The following is a 24,961-nucleotide window of genomic DNA, read 5'->3' on the forward strand; positions in this document are numbered from 1 at the left end:
CTGCTATATAAAAGCAAAGCATGTAGCAAATAATCGGTTTATATTTTGAGGGGATTTTTTGGTTGCTTTTCTTCAGTCCAAAACAGCAAACAAATACAAAAGTGAATCAAAAGTGACTAAGAGACTGTTCTTTTTACTAGCGTAAATTAAAACTGAGTAGAAATTTTCAGATGGCAGCCCATACTGCTACACTACAGGCAAGTGGAACGTACACCCCAAGTGCAGTGGTTTGCCAGTGGGAGTTTTAAACCCACAAGCCTGACTGCTTCTCAAACTACACACTACAAACAGTATCACGCAGACGATGCGCTTCACCGACCACGGCGCTCTCCATAGCTCCCATCTGAATGAGGTCAGTCTCGGTACGTGAGCTAAACTCACCAGGATTTTAATGGTATCCTTTCGTCTATCTGAATTGCGCCTCAGTCTAAAAACACATGTGAGATAGCGACTCTGTAAGGACACTTCTAATGAAACTAAGGAAAGATCATGGGTTATCGTATTTTGTGCTCTTCTGTACGCACCACAAGCCACCTTCTGCTCCCGCCACAAGCTACCTTCTGCTCCACGGGTGAGTGACTCCCTGTAGAGGAGATGGGAGTTCAGAGAAGCAACTCCTGGCCCTTCCTTCTCTCTTTCCCTCTCAGTGTTAATGATAAAAACTCATTCACCAGCTGCAAACTCCTCTCCAACTGCACAGTACGTTTTGTGTTAACGAAGGGGCAAGGAAGTAAATATGCCAAAACACATTCTATTTTTGTAACAAGCAAATCTGCCGATCCTCTCACTCTGCCTTGAGCTTCATGGCAAAGTGCCAAGAAAGGCCCTTCAGACAGAAATCTGTTCACTCTCACAACATGACAAGTCTTGTCTGGCTTACATGTTTAAGTCACCCTGTTTTAAATCTCTCAAGTGCATTTGTGTTCCATAAAAAGACAATAAACCTTAGTATTGCTGTACACTATGGTATGTCTGAAAAACAAAGATACGCTGTGACTGCAGGCAATTTAAACTCCTATTGATACGAACTTATGCGTAAAGTCCGGTCTTGTTGGCACAGCTCGGTTGTACCAGTAAAGGCTGGAGAACTGCCGGCTGGGCAGCTGCCATCCCTTCCCACCACACCCCGGAAGCCGAGGCGGTGTACCATTTTGGCAAGAGAGTGCCCGCCGAATATTTTACAGCAGGCAGCGGGTCTTTTCAGCTACCCTATTTTGACATTTCCCACAACTCGTGAAAGACGTCAACTCTCCTATTGCTAGGAAGACACGAGCTGGCAGAAGTTTGATTCATCATCTTTACTTTTTTTTCTACTACGGTAGGTACGACACACAGAAACGCGCCCTGAATGGGGGCGATTATTACTTTTAGAAAACACTTCAAAAGGCGTCTTTATTAAGTTGGCGATAATGTGTTCTCCACCCCCCACATAGCATTTCCTCCAGCTCACATGTTTTTCTTTGTCTTACACGTCAGTCTTAAATAAATCGTGAAGATGACAACAGTTTACTCCTGTTTCAAATGAAGGTGTTTCATGAAACAGACACTGAAACACTCTCCTCAGAGCATGAAGCCAACGCTACATGTCTACTGCCAAAAAGCAGTGGCTGGGTAGCAGGGATAGAAAAAAATGCTTTTAAATGATCTTGTAATCAAATTAATGGTAACACTTCTCTGACTAGAATTTCATCAAAGAGAGAAAAGATTATTTTAATGTTGAAGGGATGGAGCCAAGAGACATATATTCTCATCTCTGCCAGCATCTTAGGCCCTTGAAAACCTGTTTCCTTCTCTGCATCTCTGTTTCTTTACGTGGATTTTAAGGCAGTCCAATACAGTATATTTACATGCACTCACATGTTATACACACGTGTATATACCATACTGAGAACAAGGAGCAGTTCAGTCTTAAAGCGGTTTTGAGGCAATTCACCTACTGAATTTTATTACTTCTACACAAACACATACATACAAAAAGACGCATGTATGTGTCAGACTGAGGAGGCAAGGAGCCTCCAGGGAATGCTCCCAGGAATGGGACTTACCTCATCTAAATATAAAACCATTCCACCCAAGGAGTTTACTGTGCACTACTGAGATAAACATTTGTATCACCTCACGAGCAACGGACCGTCTCGCACCTGCTGCAAACGAGCAATGCATAAGGAGTGTCATCTCGCTTCTGCGCTAGTTTTGAAGAACTCACGTCACCACCCACTCATAGAGCTACACGATTCTTTGTCTCTTGCTCATAAAGTTTTATTACAGATTCATTCAGGTTTATTCTGGCAATTCTGTGGTTTGGTAGTTCACTGTCCAGTTTTAACAGTGACCTAGTAAGGGGCAAACATTCTAAGTGATTCTAAACTGATAACAAGATGTACCATAGTGCAAACTGATGTCAATTTGTGCACCAGCAGTAGACAAAAAACATTATATTCACATTGAGAAATATTTTCCAAACGTGTCTTTTTTTCACAAAACAAATGAGTTGGCATCTACAAAATGCAGAACCTATACAAACATGAAAATCTTTGGCAAATGTTGCATAAGCCAGAAAGGAAGCTCTTACTTTCTGGTCTACACAACCTCTACAAAAGCAGGCACTTCATTAATATGCAAAGTTAGTTTCAAATCCTCAAAAGAGGCTCTTTCTTCTATGTACATTATTAATCATTTTATGCATCCAGCCCTTGTTGCCGAATTTCAATCTGCTAACATTCGTTTCATTAATCCTACACACACTTCCCTGATGAAAGGGATTTCAATGACCATGCTCAATGAGCTTTTAAAACCCTCCAGCTCACTTAAAAGGCTGATGAGCTTTTGCAGTTCAGCTCCTTCCCACTTGACAGCTCTGCTCCCGTGTCAGCCAGGAGGAGTTCTATCGGTGGGTTTCTGTTTTGCTGACTGGATGAAGATACTGCTCAGAAAACTTTAGATGCAACAGAGAATGCGGACACAATTGTCTATGCTAAGCATCAATACACATTAATATAGACCAAATGCTTTGATCCACTTAGAATCATCTGAGAAATGTGAACATTTTGAGATCAAAACTAAAAATTTCTTTAATCACTCTTAAGCAAGAACATTGCTCGTGCAAAGCTTCTGCACAGAAAGTGTTTAGCCATTACAGTCCAACAGATGCATGTATGAGCGTACATACGCACAAGAAACCACAACGCTCTTGTCACTGACCTAAATAAACGCTATAGATGGCTAAAAAGAACCCAAAAAACACAAACACAAAAACATGCCAAAAACCTCCAAACCAACGAATGAAGTCCAATAAGGAAAATGAAAGTCATATTCCTTGGCTATATGATCAGTATGAAGTGCTGACCTGAATATCTCGGGTAGCTCAGGAACTCAGAAAAGACAATAAAATGAAAAATACGTAGCTACCCCATAGACCACTATTATCCAGTCAGGAGGCAATTCAACAATACAGCCGTTAAAGGACCCACACAAGGATGTGCTCTGTGGCAAGCCTGGCTATATAGTACGCTGAAGAATATCATGCAACTGTATCACATGCTAGAACGTGCAGCCTCTATCGTGTAAGAATCACTATCTGTTACTTGCGATATACAGTAGAAACGTCCCAAAATTCTCCTAAAATTCCATTGAGATATCCCCAATTCCAAAATACCTTAGATTCAAGAATAAAAATATACTCTTGTAAAAATTTAAAACTACAGACAGCCAGGAATATTTGCTAATATAGACATATCTTGCTCCAGAAACGCATCTAAGAACCCCCTCAACTGCTCCTGCTCATATAGAAAAATAATCAGATTTCTGAAAACGTATAGCTCTCAGAGTAAAGATTACTAAACTCAATTTAATAACGTAACCTGACTGATAAAAAAAGGGTTCGCCAGTTAATCCTCTGTCACTCACCCCACGGTATCATCACTTAGATAAATTAAGTTAGCAATCTCTACTAAATTCAGTGAGGTTTTTTGCTCTTCACACTGCATCTGGTGAATTCCTAAAATAGTAAGGCACACAATAACTCTAATGTAAGAAAACCGCACTTTCCTATAATTTACTGTTCCCTGTTGGAGAACAATTACATAAAAATTTATTCACAGTATCAGACAATCACTCAGCTGTTACATTCCACATTAAAGACATATAAATCCTTTCCACCTCCTTTATATTTTAAAAGCATGCATGTTTTACAATTGCAGGGAATGTGTTAGGACTAAAATTTGTAACTTCTGGGCTATCTCTTCAGCTCTCAAAAACTAGCTTGCTGGGCAAATCACTTCACGGAGACTGCACCGTATAACTAGGATATCACGTGCAGAAAATAATAACAGTAGGATGACTAATTATGCTCATCTTTAAGCATGAGCTAGATAATGAAAGTAGCTAGACATGAAAAAGACACAGCGCATTTGTATAAATTAAAGGATAATTGAGTACATAATTTTAAAACTTTTTGTTTAGTCAACAATCCTCTAATTTGATCCTTATATTTTTTATTGATCTTTTCCATACTGTCATTTTGCCTCCCTGATACTCAAGAAAACAACAAAATTAAATATTCTCAAATGATTTGCTGAAGATACCACTACTGGTTTTTACTGCTGTTGGAAGCAGATCAGTATTTCTGACTGGATATTAAAACTGCAGATATATGTTAATGTGCTATGCCTTTAACTCGTTAAGATGCACGTAATAATTCTGAAGGGCAAGGAAACAAATCTGCAGTGATCGGGGGAATAAATCTATCCCTCCAACATACAGTACTGCACAGATGAGCACAGCATTGCTTCTGCGAATACAGTTCAACCTTCCTCGCTTGAGGAGCTCCATGAAAGCCCACGACTATTCTCTTGCGCCGAGTACTCTCTCAACAGGTCACCCACGTAAGCTCCTTTCCAACCTCAGTATTGGGCACTGCCTTAAGGCACAGAGTACGTGACTGCATATCATGTACACCTGAAAACTTGCATAAACCTTCTAGGTGCTCCTAAGCTGCAAAGCAAGAAAGACGATGCTAATACAGGAGATGAGATGGCCAGAAGGCCAACTTCATCACAACGACTTTGAGGTCCTTGGATTGAAGGTGCCAAAGAAATGCTACTGTTTGGGGTGGGTTTTTTTTTAAATCATTTGAGCTGTTTGGTATCTGACAGTTTAGGATGGTCAGAACCTTTTAAGTCAGACAACACCTGAAGGAAGCAGTTTTTCCTGTCTGTTTCTTTTTCTCCTGCCATCACAGTCTTCATCACTGTAACAAGGGAGCAGCTGCACCCAAGATGGGCTCTTGTTCTCACTTCACCAGATGACTAATTAATCTTTTCTTTGAGCCTGCTCTGTCACTATAAGCAACTGTGCAATGCAAGGTGGTTGAGAGAAGGACTTATTTTTAGCTATGTCAGATAAAACTAACCATCAGACTAATCACTTGCACTTTGGCTGAAACATATGGTGAGCTTTACAGCAAAGTCTGAAAAAAAAAAAAGCTTATGTTGAGTTTAAAATACTCACAAAATGTATTTGAGTCCATTTTTAATAACTTTCATATTCCATAATTTCTGTAATTAAAAAAGATACCTTTAAACATTAGCAAACCACAAATATAAAGGGAATCAAATCCAACCTTCGATCCATAGAGATACTGCGGCTGTGCATTAGGCTGCTTATCTCTCTGAAACTCCTGAGAAAACGGTAGCACGGTCCGAACAAATCTATAAAAACAAAATAAAGAATTTGTTAATTATACTTAGGTTAGTAGGTGTGTGCCTGATGCACCTTACCCAGTATAACACTGCCTTTGTCTACATATAAAATTAAAGCCAGACCAGTAGCCTTTCAGCCCAAGTTGAAACCAGGGAAGCACATAGCCTGCATTGCCCAAAAGCCTGGACACAAATCATGATGCAATTCTCTATCACATACTGAGACCCTGTTCTTCCAGTGGTGTGCAGGGTCCCAAAATATTTCTCACCTCTACTCTAGCCCAGCCCAGCAAAGAGATACAACTAACAAAGCAGCAGCAGCCCCTCACGGAGGGTAAGGAAGTTCTTTGTGCTTCCAAAAGGAAGTCCTTAAGAATGAACATTTATGTTTTGGAGCCCTACCCCCCCCCCAGAAACTCATAGCAGGAGAAACACTTCAGGTTAACGCCTTTAAAAAAAAGTCAGGAGGAAGGGTAGAAACCTTGTAGGAAAATTAATGTTTCAAAGTTTGATCATACTTTAGCATGAGCACGTACCAATACAAACAGTGTTTAGCTTTGCCTTTGTCTATTGTTAAGAGGATGACAAGAGAACTACAAAGATATGGAGGACTGCAAAAGACAGGATCAAACAGCCCCCTCCAAACGGAGGGCCCCGGCGTCTGAAGAACCGTGCTTGGGCGGAACTCTGCAGGCACCAGTCCTCTCCTGAACGCGCAGCACAGACCTGCTCGCCTGGCGTTGCCCGTTAACTGTGTAAGGCGCATTTTGCAGCACTATAGTTTTAGTGCAGAAAGAAGTTAATCGACATCTACTACAATTCTACTTCTGCTTAACTCTACTAAACCGAGCAAAATTACTCGTGTCTGTGTGTTTACGGGTTGGATGGCTTTATTTTTTAATTTGATGAAAAGGATTTCTTGGTAAATAAGATGCAAAACTGTGTATACACAGTGAAGAGGAAAAACAGCTATTTAAGAACCGTACATCAAATGCTTGTAACAGATCAGGCTGTTCTGAGTGATGGCTGAGTAAAATAAATGCATCTAGGAACAGGCTTCAGGAAAGGAAGTTTGCAGTACATTATAATATCATAAGATACAATTATATCTTGATCTGGTTTTGTTTAAAATATGTTTGACTTTAACCATCACACAAACTAAATGATTCATTAATAATTTTTCCTAGAAAGAACGTCAAAATCCTATTTTTAATACATCCATTTTCTAGCTGAAAACAAAATCAACCATGCTAATCAAAAATTGTTTCACGCAAACATGTATAAATTGCACCACGCGACTTAGAAATAAAACACAGTGGAAATAATTGTAAGTAATCTGAATCATTCTCGTGAGAATCTGTAACTTCAGGACAAGGTTTTCTGTATTCCTGTAACCTGCTCAAAAATAGGCATACAGCCACAGTTTCACTCGTTCATATGAATTTTAGCCCTGTCTTTCCAGAAGTATTTGTACTTGCTGAAGTCCAGAAAGTGCTTGCTTTTAGAGCTCTTGAAGAAAAGATCATTTATGTGTATTCTTTTTTACACTATATACATATATAATTTAAATGTCCTTACATTTAATTTCCTCAGTTCACAAGTTTCCCGCCTTCACTCTCACTTACACAGCATCTGAAAATTTCCTCTTGAGATTACTTCAATCTGTTCTCTGCACAGATACTTCATTAATGAGTTTACCAGAGATGTTGTAAACATTTGATGGAATTCAAAGTAATCTGCAACATATGACAGTCCCAGAGATTACTCTAGGCCCCCTTTCTTCCTTTTTAAACTGACATCAATTTTCAAGCCCTAAGAAAATCTCTAAAGTGAAAGAAATTAAAGATACCATGTCATTTGAGATAAGACTGGGTTTCAGCATGCAGGGCAATGCTGGTTTGTTACCACTAAATTAAAACCCTCACAAGGAAAAGAGTGTTTCAGAATATAAATGTGGGTGTATCCCATGACTTTGGAAGCTGTAACTACAATTCTTAGTCTTTTCAAAAAGGTATTATGAATGTATTTTAATTACAATGTCATTAGTGTCTGGGAACAAACCAGTCAGACTGTATCTGGATTGAGGCGAAATCGCAGCCTCAGAAATCAAATGCTGAAGAAATACTTCTGAGACACAGTCCCTAAGTTCCACCAGCTCTGTACAAGCACAAGTAACTCCTGTGTGTTCCCCAGTGCTCCTCTATATTCTTGGGGGTTTCTCCATCGCCAATACTTTAGAGTAGTAGCAAAATGGTCTTAAAGCTTTCTTAAAGACTTGAAGTAAGCACCCATTTTATACATTCTTGGGTGAAAGATGCCAAGAGAGCAAGAAAGAGGTTAAGAAAAAAAAAGTAGGCGCAAGAGATAAAGTCACCTGACATCTTACAGATGGGGAATGGCCAAGACTGAGGATACAACAGGCTGAAGAGAGCGCATCATTCTAGGAGGTATGTGACGAAGCCCAGTATATCATTCAGATAAATATTAGAGATTTCTTCCATCAAAACTAAGGGCTATATAGAAACCTTCACAGCTCAGCATCATCTCCTATTCTTCAAATTTTTCAATGTGTGTGTGTTTTCTTCTTGACATCCTGCTGGTTGGCTCCCTCCTGCTCCTCCTCCAAGAAACAGAAATATCTCTTTGAAGGACTGAAGCTCGTTGAATATCAACTCTAAAGCTAGGCAAGTTTTTACTTTCCCTCAGATACTGCTGGATGCAGGTTTTGGCGTACTCGAGAATCAGATCTTTTCATTTTTAATCAGTGTTGATAATCTCACAGCAATTTATCCATTTTAATCAACGCAGGTTGTAAGCAGTCAAAGTAGATTAAGCAGATGAAAAGCCTGCTGGCTTACCAAAGCTTTGCAACAGTGATTGCTAAAGGACAATGTAAGCCCAAAAGTAATTATTTTAGGGATCAAATCATTTTATATCAGTGTTTCTGTGATACCTACCAGGAAGGAGTTCATAGTGAGCGCTTTACAAACGATGCTAAATGATTCTAGGATTCTAATTACCACAATCTAGTTAAGAAAACAAGGACAAATCTGAAAGAGAACACTTCAGTCAATGAGCCTGCTGCCTGTCTACTGCAGGCACCAGATCAGACAGACAATCTCATTCATAACCTTCTTGAGCTCCATCTCAGAAGCAGTAAGCTACCACAATCCTCCCTCCCTACTCATACAGAAAGTGTCCCTCTGCACTTCCCTGTCTAACTGGTATGAACACTTTTACCTTCCAGCCTTCTCAAATTAGTTTGTCCTGTCTACCAGATCTACACCTCCTCTCTTTGTGCATGCTAGATCTAACTCACCCTTCTTGAACATGAATGCCAAGATAGAGAGAACAGGAGGTTACAAACTGAAGCGTGAGGAAACAGCAGAGAAAACAGATCATAAGAGAGTAACAGATCTCCACCACTCCATTGCTATCACCTTTCCTTTTGGCAGAAAGACTTGTTCTTGTTTTGTTTTTGTTTTTTTAAGGTGGGGGAAGGTCGTCTACAGCCACCCTGACTTTGCATAAACCTATACCTCTGCACCCCTTGGCTCTTTGCGGCAGTAACTAGGCAGCTTTCACTGCCAGTGCCGCTTTTCAGGTTTGCTCCAACAGTGTTTGAAAGGGCAGAAGATTTTTCTGAACACAGACTATCAGAGTGTACACGAGACAAGAAGACACAGCTGTTCTCGTGTGAAATCTAGCCTCAAAAGCAGTAGGACAGAGCCAGAGAGCTTGCAAAAGGAAAGGTGAGAGGCAGGCAGGGAGGAAGACTGAAAAATGAAAAGCTGGTCTTTTTGTTCATTCTGTGACAAATCTGTATCCTCAGAAGAAACACGTCGTACTGCATGTAGAAGAGTGCTACACACGTGAACTTTCAGCAGTGAATACAGATTTAGACAATGTGTTGGGAGGAGATGGAGCTACAAGTCTGACTACCGTCTCCAGAAGCTGTGTCAAGAAAGCACAGAAAACCTTCAGTCCAAATAAAAGTCTGGGCTGTCTCACACTTGGTCCTCTGTTAGCCCTCAACAAAGCAAGCTATCATGGAAGAAAAGACCGGTTCAGAATTAGGGAAGACAATAAGGCAGAAAAAGGAACCCTACAGACAGTGGAAAAGGAACAAAGAACAAAAATCTCAAAGTTGTCCTTGTGTCATCTGAATCTTCTGGACAGCCTTAGTCCTCCTAACTCCACAAAGATACAGGCGAACGAAAAAAGCACAGACACAGGCGTAAGCATGACAGAGTCTCTGTGTGGAAAGACCTTCGGCTTGGAAAAACGTGCAGCTGCGGGCCAACATGAGAGAGCGCTCTTAAAAAAAAATCCCAAGCAGCACAGAAAAGGCAACAAGTGGCAAATGGCTGTTGGCGGTCGCTTTCAGTGTATGAACTGGCAGGCAACAGTTTGAGAGTAAACTAAACCAGATACTTTTTCCTGCAGCACCCAGCTTCACTGCAGACTCCCTCCTCAATACAGCATGTCATGAATGCCAAAAACTCACATAGCTTTAAAAGAAGGACTAGACAAAGCAATAGGGGAAAAAAATACCTGTAAAAGGTCAGAAATCCACTAACATCCCACCATTTTTGTTTTACACAAACACCTGATCGTTGCTAGAGGCTGGCACGGTTCCTGGGAGAAAAGTCACCGCAAGCCTCCCTTGTTTTCGTACTTGGCCTCTGCACGGCTGCTGCCAGCATCAGAACACCGGACTAGAGAGGGCTTTGACCTCTTCTGCAGTTCCTATGCTCATGCCATTATCCAAAAGTTTGTTCTCTTTCTTTTGCGATCAACAACAGGTGGATGAAAAACATCCTTGGATTTCAGTGCTAATGCCCATTTGCAGAGCTCCCCTCGTTCATCTCCCCAATTCCTTCTCTACAAACTGTGGCACCCAAGTCTGGAGACACCTGTGCAGCTGGCCAGCACTAACGAGACTAAATTTCAGAAAACTGGCCGCTGCAATTATTAAATTGCTAAATCTTTTAATAGCAGCCTCACTGTTTAATCTCAGTGAATTATCAGATATTAAAAAAAAATAATCCTAAATCCCAAATAATTAAACATGCAATGTGTGTCAGTACTTCTGCGTGAATAGCCTTAGCCTTTGAACCAAACCTGCAGGGTTTCTAAACACTCAAACTCTTTTACAGATGTCCGAAATTGTCACGTTCAAGCATTCTTGGGAAAAAAGAGCTTCAAAAGGTACCGGACACGAGCTAATCTGACCAAAACACTAACTTTAAAAGAAGGATCCTTACTGCTAGGCTGTGGTCAAATTACTAAAAGCCAAGCCACAGGTATTACACAATTCCTGGGAGCTCTGCCTCCAACCCCTCACCAGCAAGTAACCTCTCTGCTTTTCACCACGCTTATTTCTCTTTCTTCCAACCTTTCATCGTTACTTTTCTCCCCTTGTTTACATGTAGTTTTCATGCAAGACACTACCTATCAAGAGTCAAGAAATAAACTAGCAGCTCTCTCAGAGCTCCTCACTGTGTGCTCCTGTATTTGCACACAATAACCTGCACAGTTCAATGCAGAGAAAGCTCAGTTTAAAGTTCACACTAACAGCAAGGCAGCAATAGCTGTAACGAACGTGCTTAAGAACTATGAAAGGGCTAGAAACTCCCCGTTCCTTCTCCCAGCAAAAATATCGATGGGCACGGTATAGCATGTGCAACTCACACATCCACTCTCTCCACACTGCTGTTTTTGACTGAAACCAAAGCAATTCTGTGATGAAACTGGGCACATGCTACACATAACTTTGTCGTCTTTTAAATTAATTATCCTGAATTAATTACCCAAAGAGCTTGAGGATCAGCCTAACTCAATTCGTGCAGACAGTTTTTAAACAGACAAGCAACAGCCCTACAGGATCCTGTTAGTGTCCTTTGGCATTCCACGCTCCCTTCCCAAGCACTGTGGTCTGCACTACAGCAGTCCTTATGGCCAGGATGAACATCAGGCTGAATTATTATAGGAGCTATTGAATGTCCTTCATTAAAGCTGACAGGTGAAGGATCAGTATTTCATCAAGATTTTCTTTTAATATTATGCTTATGTGATTCTTAATACACCAATGGCACAGTAGCTTCCTTGGAAATACATTCAGCTCTCCTGTGCAAAAAGATTCATAGAAACATAGAATCATATCTCCTGCCCCTGCTCTCCATGATTAATGTAACAGAAGTTTCTTGGCTAAAACTTAACCACAAAAAAACATTCCTTTTTTTTCCCAGACACAGTTTTGGATCTAAAATGCAGCATAACCACCACGGGACATGTCAGAGAGGAAAAGCTCTCCAAGGAGACAGTGAAAGATGAGAACAGGCTTCCTCCTCTTCCTACAGCTCAATATTCAATATCACTTTACTGTCACTTCACAGTGCTTTAACCAAACCCTGAGTAAACTAAAAGCAACGTGAATCCTGAAAACAGCACACAAGCAGGAAGCCCAGAAATGCAAAGTCCCAAGCATTACACCTCCCAGTCTTTAGATAAAACTTGAGATCCTACCTTCCTCTTTCTATTTCCATTACTCATTCTCTTTACAGGCTGCAACTGTAGTTGTGGTGAATACCGAACTCTTCCCTTCTCCAGTAAATAATCATTTTCTTCACGGTAATGCAGAATCAGGAATTTAATTTTATTTCCATCATCTCACAGTTGAGGATCCTGTCTACCAAAATAGCTTCCTGCTACACACTTTGCAGTATTTTTGGACACACTTTATTTTTCAGCATACTATAGCTAAGTCGTCAAAATGTCAGAATTTGGATGCTGCAGTTACATTTTACTTCTATTGTGGACAAATAACAGGCTTTCGTATATTTGACAGTAGTTAGTAAAATGACTCATGCTGCTTCACTTCCAGTAAAGCACTAGAAGTGGAAAACACACTAATTGAATGGAGATGGACTTGTCAGCATTTGCTAGGAAAGAAGTTGCAGGGGGGTGACAGAAGAACTGCTGCAAACAAAAGGCTGCCATGCTAACCTGTTAGTGGACCCGTTGTAGCAGTAGTTTGGAAGGAAATCATAATTGAGTTCCCAAAAGACATGAAGAGTGATTCTTCCATAAGGGGCTGACACATTGTGATTGGCTTCTCTGAACATGGCGTCAAAGCTGTCCAAGGTCATATATCTACTCAGAAGCTTGTGAGTCATTTTGTTTATCTCTATCAAGCCATCCAGCTCCTACAAAAGACAAGAGGAAAGAAAGTGAGTAGTGCATGTAATAGAGAAACTCAACAAAGTACATAAATAACTGTGACTGAATAAAAGACTAGAAAGAAGTCAAAACGAACAATTGACTCTCCCCCAAACAAAAGTCTCTCACTTTAATGGTAAGAAGCGGAAAAAAATCAGTGCTCTTGGGATTGTTTTGTAACTACCTCCCACCAAAACTCTCTGAGATTTTAAGGGTATTCATTAAAATCAGTCCACAATGCAGATGGGTCTCAAACACAGATCTGCACCAATTCTTTTTCCACCGAGCAAAAGTTAAAACTCCAACCTTTAAATGGGTTCGGACACAGCCCAAGAAGCATCTTCTGCATTTTCTACTCTACAAGCTATCACAAAGTAATTTCTGTTCAGTAGGGCAACTGGTGAACTAATTTTTGTAGTAGTACTGGCAGGGATAGCATCACATTTACCCTAAGTCCTTCTCACGGTTTACTCCAGTGAAGAATGTACTGGTATGCCATGGAAGACCAGACCAGACATTTACAAATGTTGTGAAGGTATCTACAAAATCAGTAGCTGCGGACCACACAACTAGCTATAAGCACTGCATTTCATAATGTTTCTCCTCTTGACAAGAAATTCCTAGTATAGTTTCTGGCATTTTCTTTAAAACAAAACAAAACAATAAAATAAAATAAATCCATCTCTGACATCAGCCGCTGAAAACACCAAACACAAAGAACACAACCTCTCAGTCAAGAAAACCCCAAGGCACTGCTTTTAAGGATTGCGGTGCAATGACCTAGTGAAGAAAGGAGTGTCCACTGGCTTTGTTTAGCTGTGCATCAAACCACTATGATTGCTATTACAGTATTCAGTCCAATCTGAGGGAAAAAACAGCTTAGTCTTTTAACTACCTTCAATTAATTTATTTAGCAGAAATTACTGATCAGTTAAGCTATCAGTATCAATTTCTCACTGAGGAAAACAAGCAGAAATTACTTTGCATAAAACAAAAAAAAAAGGAGTGTGCTAGAGGGACAACTCCTTAGCCCTGTTGCTTTCTAACTCAAGAAAAAGTAAGAACCTGTGACCTAAGAAACACATCATCAACAGTTTCTGTTCACCTAGCCAGAAAGAAAATCCTGCACATAAAGTAAAAATACATTTCAATAATTCAAAAGTTATAACACCAAGTGCTGAAAAGTCAAGAGGCTCTATGGCCTCAGTTTTTGATTTATCTTCAGTAAAGAGTTAAATCACGGTAGTTAACTGCATGACAAAATATCACTGGTAAAAAACTTATTACAGAAAGACCAATCGTAAACTTTCTTGCATAACTTTTGATTTATTTTTCATTCCAGCAGAACTGAATGTATCTGATATTTTTCTTGTTGGCTGCATATTTACTTGTCAAACTCATGCCGTCTGGAAATAAAATTTGGTTTTTAGCATTTTAATCAAGAAACTGACTCAAAAAGGCACCTCAGTATTGCACAGATGCTCTTCTTCCACAGGCACAAGTAAGTTCTCGTTCCTTCACAAAAAATATTATTTTTGCATGCTACAAAACCAAGCTGCCTGGGTAAATAAACTCATGTGGAATCTACCAGGCCCTAGACTGTTTTGTTTTGGTCCGCAATTTATCTGTAAGCAAGGACAGGAGTGGGCATTTGCAAAAATTTAAATCACAAGAACGCTCATTTTCCTTGTTTCCTCAGGGGTCCTAGTATAACGTCTTCTCTACAGGTGATGTTTACACCTTACTCCCAAGGCCCTCAGTTGCAGTAGGTTTATTTTTATTCTGGGCAAGGAAAGAACAAGATTCTCAGTCTCAACAGGACTGGGACTTGCACAGTCCCATGTACAGCAGCATACTCCAGAGTACTGCGTCAGGTCAGGCCACAGCTCTGTTTGAACAGAGATGCAGGTTAAGGCATGGGGAGAAAACAATCATAGCACATCAGAATTAATAATTTCCACAATATACTACAATGGCAACAGTGGATTTGCCAGTATAATTTATGATGTAGCTGGAGGTGACTAAAAGAATGCCTTTTACAAGACTAAGCAGCTTCTCTGGCAAGTGGTTTTGTCAATCTAGACTGAGTAAATCAGACAAACTTCAGCCATAGCATTGTATGATTTCACACTTACAGAGAAAAGTTTTGTTATTTTTCTAATAGGACTGCTTAAATGATTTCCCTTCCTTTTTTTTTTTTTTTTTTTTGGTCCTTCAGAGACCTGCAGCAGGCCATGGGCCAGTCAGAAGGGCAGTGGTCAGGGTGTGGGAATGCTCACAGCAATGGCACCAGTTCTGTTTAATATCCTCATCAATGATCTCAACAAGGGGTCGAGTGCTCCCTCAGTAAGTTTGCAAACACCACCAAGTTGGGTGGGAGTGTTGATCTGCTCGAGGGCGGGAAGGCTCTGCAGAGGGATCTGGACAGGCTGGATCGATGGGCTGAGGCCAATTGTATGAGGTTCAACAAGGCCAAGTGCCGGGTCCTGCCCTTGGGTCACCACAACCCCACGCAGCGCTACAGGCTTGGGGGTGAGTGGCTGGAAAGCTGCCCGGCAGAAAAGGACCTGGGGGTGCTGGTCGGCAGCCAGCTGAACATGAGCCAGCAGTGTGCCCAGGTGGCCAAGAAGGCCAACAGCCTCCTGGCTTGTATCAGACATAATGTGGCCAGCAGGAGTAGGGAGGCGATCGTGCCGCTGTACTTGGCTTTGGTGAGGCCGCACCTCGAATACTGTGTGCGGTTTTGGGCCCCTCTCTACAAGAAGGACACTGAGGTGCTGGAGCGGGTACAGAGGCGGGCTACCAAGCTAGTAAAGGATTTGGAGCACATCTCGTATGAGCAGTGGCTGAGGGATCTGGGGCTCTTTAGTCTGGAGAAGAGGAGGCTGAGGGGAGACCTTATCGCTCTCTACAGCTACCTGAAAGGGGGTTGTAGTGAGGTGGGGGTCAGTCTCTTCTCCCAAGTAACAGGCGATAGGACAAGACGAAATGGCCTCAAGTTGTGCCAGGGGAGGTTTAGATTGGACGTTAGGAAAAACTTCTTCACCAAAAGCACTGGAACAGGCTGCCCAGGGGAGTGGTTGAATCACTGTCCCTGGAGGTATTTAAAAGACGTGTAGATGTGGTGCTTAGGGACATGGTTAGTGTGGATTTGGCAGTGCTGGGTTAATGGTTGGACGTGATAATCTTAAAGGTCTTTTCCAACCTAAATGATTCTATGATTCTATGATCCTATATTTAACTAAGGTTCAGGGTAAAATAAGTTTGCCTGTTAGTCAGCCAGCCTCTTCTCCTTTCAGGAGTGACTGAACCATTATTTGCTGAGAGAATACTTAGAGGACTTCAGCAAAGCTGAGAAAGTTTTTCGCTTCTGCCATTAAAAAATAAATTCAGATTTATAATGGGGAAAAAGAAGAAAAAAAAAAAAGGCTAGATGTCTATCATTCTCAATGTAAACAAAAGAAATAAAAATAAAATTAAATTAAACCAAAACAAAGCAAAACTAGCATCTAGACCCCAACTGCAGAGTTAGTGCTCTGGCAAAACTGCAACACACCACTCACCACAATGGAAGTCAAATCCTCACTTTCAAATCGACCAATTGCCAGTTCCATCGACCTGTACATGGCTGCTGAAATTCGCTGAGTGATCAGTCGGTTCAGGTCTATTGACCTACCAAGAAGCTAAAGAAAAAAATGCTATGAAGAAATGCAGAAACTGAAAGTCAAATTACGAGACAAACTGTACAAGGACTATGAAACTCCACAGATTAACAGTCTCACAAGGAGAACGTGCATTCCAAACACACAGAAACAAAGCAGATGCAAAAATTTATAAATTCATGAACAAATGAGGTACTACAATTTACACCCCAATTCTCACAAAAAGAAGTAAAATCACATGTTGCATTTACATCTAAGTATTTATATCAGCATTTTATGCTTCCATAACATTGTGCCGACAACATACTGAAAACTGGTAAAAAACATTACTGGGAAGACGACGCTACCCCACGTGACATTCCTATTTGGCTTGTGTTTGCTTAACTGCAACAGCCATTTGCATTAAAGCAGGATCTTTTACCTTTTTTTCTTAACTTACTCCTTCATATGACAAAAAAAGCTGATCCAAATGTCAGTTATGTCCCTTAGATGACAGAACATAAAGCACAGGAAGGGTCTTATATACCTCTGTAAATCAACACCATTGGAAAATTCCCAAGCAACTCAAACACAACAGAGTATGAGGTAACTCACTTGGACATGTCTCTGTTTCAGCAGTGTCTCGTAGCGGTTGGACTGTAGCAACTGAATGGTTGCGCCCTGACTCTTGCATTCTGAACGCAATCGTTTCTCCAGAAGTAGGCTATTAATAAAGGAAGAAAATGCTTAAACTATATTAGACAGCAAAGCAGAGTAGAAACGCATGAATGGAAGTTCTCACTACTGGAACAGCTACCTGCCAGCCATTGCCTTGTAGTACGCAAATATTTGGTCTGCCAGCTTGTAGACAAATTGGTCAAAACATAGGTTTACCTTGGGGGGAAAAAAACGGTACATTTAGAGATACTTAAAATTAAAAGTGCAGAGCTTATCCAAGACCTCCCACTGTTTACCAAACATAATTAAGAAAATTAATGCACCCAGATTTCCCAGTACAAGAGAAGATGACCTTCAGTTTTCAGCATTAATGCGAGGCGTTTTGCACAGGTCTACAGGTTTCCTCACAACGTATCACCCAACCCGTTACCCGCCTTCTGGTCCTTCTTCTGTTCATAATCCCCAACTGTTCTGAATCTCTTACAATAGGTCCTGGCCTTTAGCACCATTTTCACATTCCGGTACAGACTACTTTTCTCCAACAGCTAAGGTTACTTTACCTCTGCCTCAATCTCATCATAGAGGAACTGCTTCTTAAATTTAGTAAGTGCATAATGAGCGCTGTCATTATAAAGGTCCAAAGAATACAGAACATACCTGAATGAAAAAGAATAAAAGAAAGAGTTACATGTTTATAGAAATTATGATTCTTTAGGATGGTGCATTCAAGATGTTGTAAGCCAGTCAATATTGTAATCTACATGCGGTTTGTGCAAACAGGATCATTTTGTTTGAGTTTATGCAAAAAGTACCACAATTTCTCCTTTAAGAAAGTCTTTTGATAGTTCAAGAAATTGTATCGATGAATTTGCAGTCTGAAACTTGTTTTCTAGATGTAGCTTTCCATCACAATGGAACTATGCTTTTATGACTTTGCATTATATCTGACATCTTTGAGGAGTATGAACTCACTCAGGGAACAGCGTATTTGGCTGGTGCAATGATACTTATATGGAAGGTTCCATATTTCAATTATTCACTTGAAAAAAAACAACTTTGAGAATCTGGAAACTGGCAAATGTTAAGAGGAAAATTTTATAAAGGTTTAGAAAACCTTCTCGGTGACTGCTTGTTCAAAACAATTAAAGCAGTAACATTGTAATAAGGAATGACATTCATTAATAATCATTCAGTGGAAGAGCACAAGTAGGTCTTACTCCATCATTGATGCCTCTTTAGTCTCCAAAATATGGTCCGTCAGAATCCAAGGCATGGACATCTCAATGGGAAATTGGATTCTTCTGCCCATGGTCAGCTCTAAGAAGAATTCTCTGAACCACAGCTGGGACAGATCACAGCATTGCTGCAGGGTTTCTTTCAGAATAAATAAGGAAAAATTACCCTTCTTACAAAAATACATCAGGAACAATGTAACTGTGATTCTGATGATGCAAATGTGAAACAAAAAAAGCAGGCGTGAGTCACTAGAGCTATACATAGGCCAAATACTTAACCCAAATTCAAAACGTAAAGCCTATGACTTTTTCAAAGAGTTTTGAACTCCACGTTGGCCCCAAAGTGGTGCCTTATGACAGAAAAAAGCGTGGAAGTGGACCAGACTACCAATTAAACAGAAAAACTATGTACACCAGTAAAGGAGGATTTCTAGTTTAATTTCACAGCTGAGGGCTGAGAAAGCTGTACACTGAACTTGGGAAGCAGCAGGCGAAGGAGACAAAGTTGTACCGGATCCACCAGTACCATCTCTCCCACTGGAGGACTGAATCGCTCCACACGTTCCTCTTGGTTAGATGGGCAGGAAATGGCAGACAGACACATGAAGGAGAGATTAAAACAGAAAGTTTCTAAGGCCACTGTCAAGGGCGCGGAGGCGTGCTTCCCACCTCTCCAGAAACACTCGTCACAAGCCTTCTTTTGCAGAAGGCTTGAGAACCAAAACAGGAATGAACTTTTCACATCAAGATCTTCTGAAGACCTTTTGAAGTGCTGTTCCCCAGTAGCAGTATGACTGACATTAACAGGCTCCCCCTCCTCCGAGGGTAAGGGAGTCCAGCAGCAAAACAAAAATGAAAAGACAACACAGCATGGTGATGACAAAGACTAGATACATTCAATGTCAGTAGGTGAATTCTTTAGGACAGCATGTTTCCGATTACAATTAACTGCATAGTAAGAGTAGTGAAATGACATCAAATTTACCACAACAGAGAATTTGTTTCCTCTGTACGTAAAACAAAAACATCCCAAAAAACCCCAAACACAAAAAACTACTTCCTTTTTAAAATTTCGATGTGTATAGGCTTATCTGTCCCTTGGTTATATAAATACGTACATAAAAAAGAAATAAAAAAGGGAGGTAACAATATGAAATTTGATGCATTATAAACAAATGTATAACAAGTAAAAATAAAAATCCCACCACAATACTGAATACCAGGTCTCGGAAAAAGTTTGGACAGACCAAGGCTTTTGATAAATAAACCAAAGGTAAGTTGACTTAGGCAATCGGAAACATTTTCCAGGTCGTGTTAGAGGTGTTAGGACATGCTAAGCTGGACACTGATCATCTACATATCTTACCACTGAAATTTATCAAATGAGTGTAGAAGAAAGACTCGCGATGGAATTTTTCTATGTCCAATATGGTGGGCCCCTCAAGGCTACTTCTCAAGGTTTTCTTGGAACCACTTTTGTCAGCAATGAGGGACTCTAACATAGTTCTCACCATGTAAAGCTGTATCATTAAAGGAAACAATTGTGGTGGAAAGAGGGGGGGGAAAAGGAAAATACACACAGTACATTAGTTGAGCAACACTGAGAATTACTATCAGTAAGCGACTGCTCCACTTCAAACTGAAAACTGGCACTGTGTGGGTAAAAGCCTTTCAGGCAAGAGGAACAGATGCAACGCTAGCCTACGCACCAGCACAAACGCCTACCCATGCCAAGGGGACCTCCACTGACACTTAGCAGCAGACCATTTGCAGTGGAACAGTTCACATCACCACAAAAAGTAAAAGTAATAAGTAATGTCTTACCACCAAAGTTTAAAAGAGGCGGATAGATGTAGGACTGCCTCAGAAACTTGTGTGTCACATGCAATAGCTTTTCCAGTCCCAGAGACTTGAGCTGCTTCAACAGCTCAGCAGAGTTTAAGGACTCTGTCATAGTGCGAACCATGTAGAGCTAAAAACCAACAGACAGGGGCAGGCAGGGGAGAGAGAATCCGTTAATAAAAACACGTGGGTAAATAAGGAAGGGGAAACAGAAGCAGAGAAAACGTGTTAGTTTGTTAAAAATGAAAAGCAGCACAGTAAGCATGCAGAGGAGGACATACAGAAAGGCTTCTTCATTCAGAATAATCACCGCAATCCAGTGCTCCCTCAAGTGAAGGGAAAAGGTCCCGCTCATTTCAGAGGATGCTCAGAGAGCCAGTAGCTTCTCAAACGATTTCGCAAAGATTTCCAAGTATTACCAATTCATACATAGCCATTTTAGAACTGCGTGAAACTGAGAAAAACCTATCTAAAATCGATATATTTGACCTTGCTTCCTCCTATCAGCAGAGACAGACAAGTGTGCCAGCCCAAGAGCAGAAAAAGCAGACAGAACCGCGTACTCTAAACAGCCTGTTGCAGCCAGTGGAACAAAGCCCTTAAACATACCAAGCACAGGAGCAGCACAATGGTGGTGATATTTATTTTTTTCCCCCAGAAAATTAGAAATCAAAACATTTTTTTCTAATTCCCCAAACAAAATCTTCATTAAACCCATCTTACCATAATTTAAGCAACTTTTTATTACCCAAGATTATCCATACATGCTCCCACAAATTTTAGGTACTAAAAGATTGTCTTTACAAACCACAGTTGCCTTCAATTTTTCACCCAAAGTGCTCAGTACCTCATTTTCTCAGATGAGCTATGAATACCAGACCATACACTCTCCAAACAAATCCATAAAGAAAACAAAAAAAGAGAATTATATGGAGGTAACAAGAAGGAGCATCTAGGCACGGGATTTCAATGACTACCATAGAAAACACACTTAAAATACCTCTTGTTTTAGCGGCAGCAGAAGATTAAATAGATTTTAGGGAGCAGTTTTATCATTCATTACTGAACAGTAAGAGGGATCTTGTCAGAAGTCAAACACTCTCCCATATTTTACAGGAAATAATTTATATTTTAAACACATTTTAAAACTGTATAGCACCTATTGAATACTGGGATTTAACAAAAAAAAAAAAATTTAAAAAAAAATCCACCAGCCATACCAGAGATGGGAGTCAGCCAAGAAAAAAATCATATAGTTCAAAAATATTATTTAAAAAACATTAGGAGGTCAATGAGAAAATATTTCTTCCCAGGAAGTCAAATTAAAGAGGTTGAACACTTGGAAAAATTATGCATCAGAGTAGAAAGTGACAGCAACCCAGACAGAGGATTTTAGTTACATAAATATAAATCTAATCAGAGTAGATTTTTAGCATTAAAAAAACCCAACAACAAAACCTGCGGTTTTTAAATAGTTCAGGCCAGAGAGAAAACATTTCATGCAATAATTGTTGACAGAGATCACAACCACCAGACAGGAAAATACCTGAGTGCTGGAGGGTCCCACTGCACGCCTTGGGACTTTGATGTCAAAACCACTTTTAGGGTCCTTCTCTCCCCTTAGAGCTGGGTCATTGAACGGCTCGTGACCCGCTTCCCAGTCACAGACTGTCTTTCTGATGGCCTGCAAAACACTGAACACAATTCACGCTACTTCAGACTGGTACACATCCAAGTGCACTGGTAAGAACTTTTGTTTGGTTTTTTTTTTTAAGGACTCTTCCACAAGCACAGAAACTTCACGACAGCATTCAGGAGCTCCGGGTAACTCAGAGCAACCGCAAACGATTTCGCCACCAACGTCAAGAATGCCACATCCACAAAACAATCGCTCCACGCTGTTTATCAAAAAGGATAGTCCAGAGCCCATCTTCTCTGTGAGAAGAAAGCTGACCTCTGAAACTGGTTCACCAGAGATAAAAAGATCACCTCTGGGACCCTTAGCAAGCGCATCAAGTCATTTTGTTCTCCTAAACCACAAAAAAGTAGATTATTCAATCAAACCAAAGCAGATTATTAACCAAACTAAAGAGACACACTTCTGGATTGAAATGAAAAGATACAGCAGAATTCCTCTTTCCAGCAGAATTTAAGAATTCATCTGGAATTTATACAAACAACTTCATAATTCTAACTCCAAATACTGAACTAGACTTCAGATACTTGGCAGAAACACAGCCAGCCAGATCCTGTGGCATGCTGAATGATCAATCAAATGGCTCCTCCTGAATCTGAGCAAGTATGAAAGTAACACTTCATTATTTCATGTGAGTCCCTGGGACAAAGACTCTCCCTGCAAACTTGGTAATTTGGAGTAATTTGTTTATTTTTAGCTTATGACAGTATTTTTGTAGCAGTCAGAGCATGTAGCAATAGCCTAATTAGCCAAAGACTTTCACCTCCAAGAGCTTTGCAATGAAACGTAGGAGTAAACAAATGGCGAACAAGTCAAGATTTAAAGCAAACAATTAGGGACAAAAAAAATAAAGTCAGGAAATGCCACCAAGCAGAGTGGGCAGATGGAGCACTCAGAAGAGAAGTGCAAGGCTAATAAGCCAAAAGCAGCAGAAACTGAGAAAGAAGGCAGGATGCTAAGAGGGCAGAGATAAGACTATGGGGCGGGATGTAAACATGACACACAAGGAGAGGTAACACCGGAATCATAATGAAGGTGGACAGTTAACACCTTTCTCCAAAATAAAAAGACTATCTTGCTTTCGATATCACAGTACTTGTCCTTCCTTAGAAACAAACTACAGGGAACACAAGATTTCCCGCCATAGTCATAAGTGGCTCAAGACAGCCTGGACTCTTACCATAGCCATGTTGGCAGCCATTCATTTTTGACTTCAGACTTCTTCAACTTCCAATACATATTCAGCCAAGCTAACTTTGAATACCAGACAGACTAGTAGGGGACTACAGACTTAAAGAGGCAAAATTTAACAGCTGTGCAATTCTGCAACAAATGCAGTAGGATTTGGGGAAAAATATAGGAGAAAACAAGAAGGCTACCTCTGAATGACATTTTTCTTCTTTTTAATGGCTTGTCTTAACGGCTCTCTAAGTGTGACCTGGGCAAAGTCCTGAAGAGCTGCATAAATAGTATGGCGAATGGCATGATTGAAAACACTTTCCATCCTTCCCATCAGCACCTGAAGACCTTTGATCATAGCAATCACCTACAAAAAAAAAAAAAACATGTATTTTTCTTATTTTGTTTGTATAACTGTTCTCAAAGAGCCCTTTTTTAAGCTCATTTTTAAGAAAACGAGAAGAGGGGAACGAACATGTTCCAAAAGACAAAGGACAGTTTTCCTGTGCTCCTCCTACACACTGAATGAAGGAAAACATGCTCTTTCAGAATCAACACAGGGCACACTGTCTTTTTGCACTGGCTATAGAAAATGCTTATAGAGAATGTTTTCCTTTGCATAGAATTAATCTTTAGAAAATCCCTGTAAAAAAAGATTTATCTTACCTCAACCAAAGCAAACTTCTCCTCACTAGTGTAATTGTATCTTGTTGCTCTTTCATACTCTTCTGCATTGTCAGGACAATCTTTATTAGAATATTTGTCAGTTGGATGTACCAGCTTCCACGAATACTGCAGTTCACACAGCAGAACGGGGAGAAAAAAAGATGGGAGGGGAAAAAAAGGCCTGAGAAACACAAAACATAGCTGGACACAAACAGCATGCTTTAAGAAATATTCCAGTGTTTTCAAGAATATCTGAGAAATAACATTTGGTACGATTCTCAAAACCTACATAAATCCTGAAACTACTCTCTAGTGGAAATGCCAAACAGCCTGTATTAGCTCAAAAAATGCAATTTGCACTCAGCAGGTAGTGCACTTCAGGGTGTTTTTCACGGAGGAAATGCTAGCATAGGCAAAAGTTTCCTCTCTACTTCAAGCACAAGAGATACAGAGAGACCTCAGAGCATAACAAAAAAAATCCATCACACCCACACACAAAAAGAGGAGCTTCCAAACTTGGCCAAATACTCACATTTAGAATTCAAAGCACACCTGGAAAACTATACAGTTTTGTTGTTTGGGTTTTTTTCCCATGTTTACTAGGCTTAAAGGTGTGGAAATACTGTATTACCTGTGACAATATTATCTGCACAGCATGCATTTCTCTTTTCAGTCAACTGCAAACACAGCTCAAAATGTTCCTGAGCAGTGTCAGGCTGATCTAATATCCATCAGGGTACATCTAGTGAAAAATCCTTGTCACATTCAAATACAATTTTCTCACCATTTGAGTTCAGCAAATAACAAGGTCTGGTTGATATTATCTTTGCAGATAACAGAGCAATATAAATTTGCCTACTACAATGGATTAATATTTGCACTGGTTTACCTATGGCAAAGAAGAGCATCACACCCTGCAACCTAAGTGCTACAAAGAAAACATCAAACAAAGATGAAGTATTTTGGGGGCAGTAAGTTAAAAGAGTTAAGTAAGACATTAAACATATGCTGAAACTTTTTATCTGAACACGATGCAGGTTAACAAGGTTCATGGATACTGAGTGAATGCAGAAGACAGGTAAATAAGCAGGATACTCCAGATCA

The 24,961-nt window shown here is 40.3% G+C and overlaps 1 protein-coding gene across 4 annotated transcripts in view; it reads right to left on the reverse strand.

Annotated features, from left to right (window-relative positions):
* Window positions 1-24,961, reverse strand: part of CYFIP1 (cytoplasmic FMR1 interacting protein 1) — a 60,206-nt gene that overhangs the window by 23,102 nt on the left and 12,143 nt on the right. For all 4 annotated transcript variants that reach the window (XM_086482214.1, XM_086482215.1, XM_086482216.1 and 1 more), the window contains 11 exons: window positions 23,858-23,983; window positions 23,392-23,558; window positions 21,863-22,010; window positions 19,841-19,994; window positions 18,457-18,613; window positions 17,800-17,896; window positions 17,379-17,455; window positions 17,177-17,285; window positions 16,484-16,603; window positions 12,708-12,907; window positions 5,621-5,708 (listed from right to left, as the gene is read on the reverse strand). In XM_086482214.1, the coding sequence (XP_086338340.1) occupies window positions 5,621-5,708; window positions 12,708-12,907; window positions 16,484-16,603; window positions 17,177-17,285; window positions 17,379-17,455; window positions 17,800-17,896; window positions 18,457-18,613; window positions 19,841-19,994; window positions 21,863-22,010; window positions 23,392-23,558; window positions 23,858-23,983 (1,443 nt within the window). The remainder of the gene's footprint in view (window positions 1-5,620; window positions 5,709-12,707; window positions 12,908-16,483; window positions 16,604-17,176; window positions 17,286-17,378; window positions 17,456-17,799; window positions 17,897-18,456; window positions 18,614-19,840; window positions 19,995-21,862; window positions 22,011-23,391; window positions 23,559-23,857; window positions 23,984-24,961) is intronic.

Source organism: Leptosomus discolor, chromosome 1 (genome assembly GCF_034619465.1).
Source record: "Leptosomus discolor isolate bLepDis1 chromosome 1, bLepDis1.hap2, whole genome shotgun sequence".
In the NCBI taxonomy this organism is placed as follows: domain Eukaryota; kingdom Metazoa; phylum Chordata; class Aves; order Leptosomiformes; family Leptosomidae; genus Leptosomus; species Leptosomus discolor.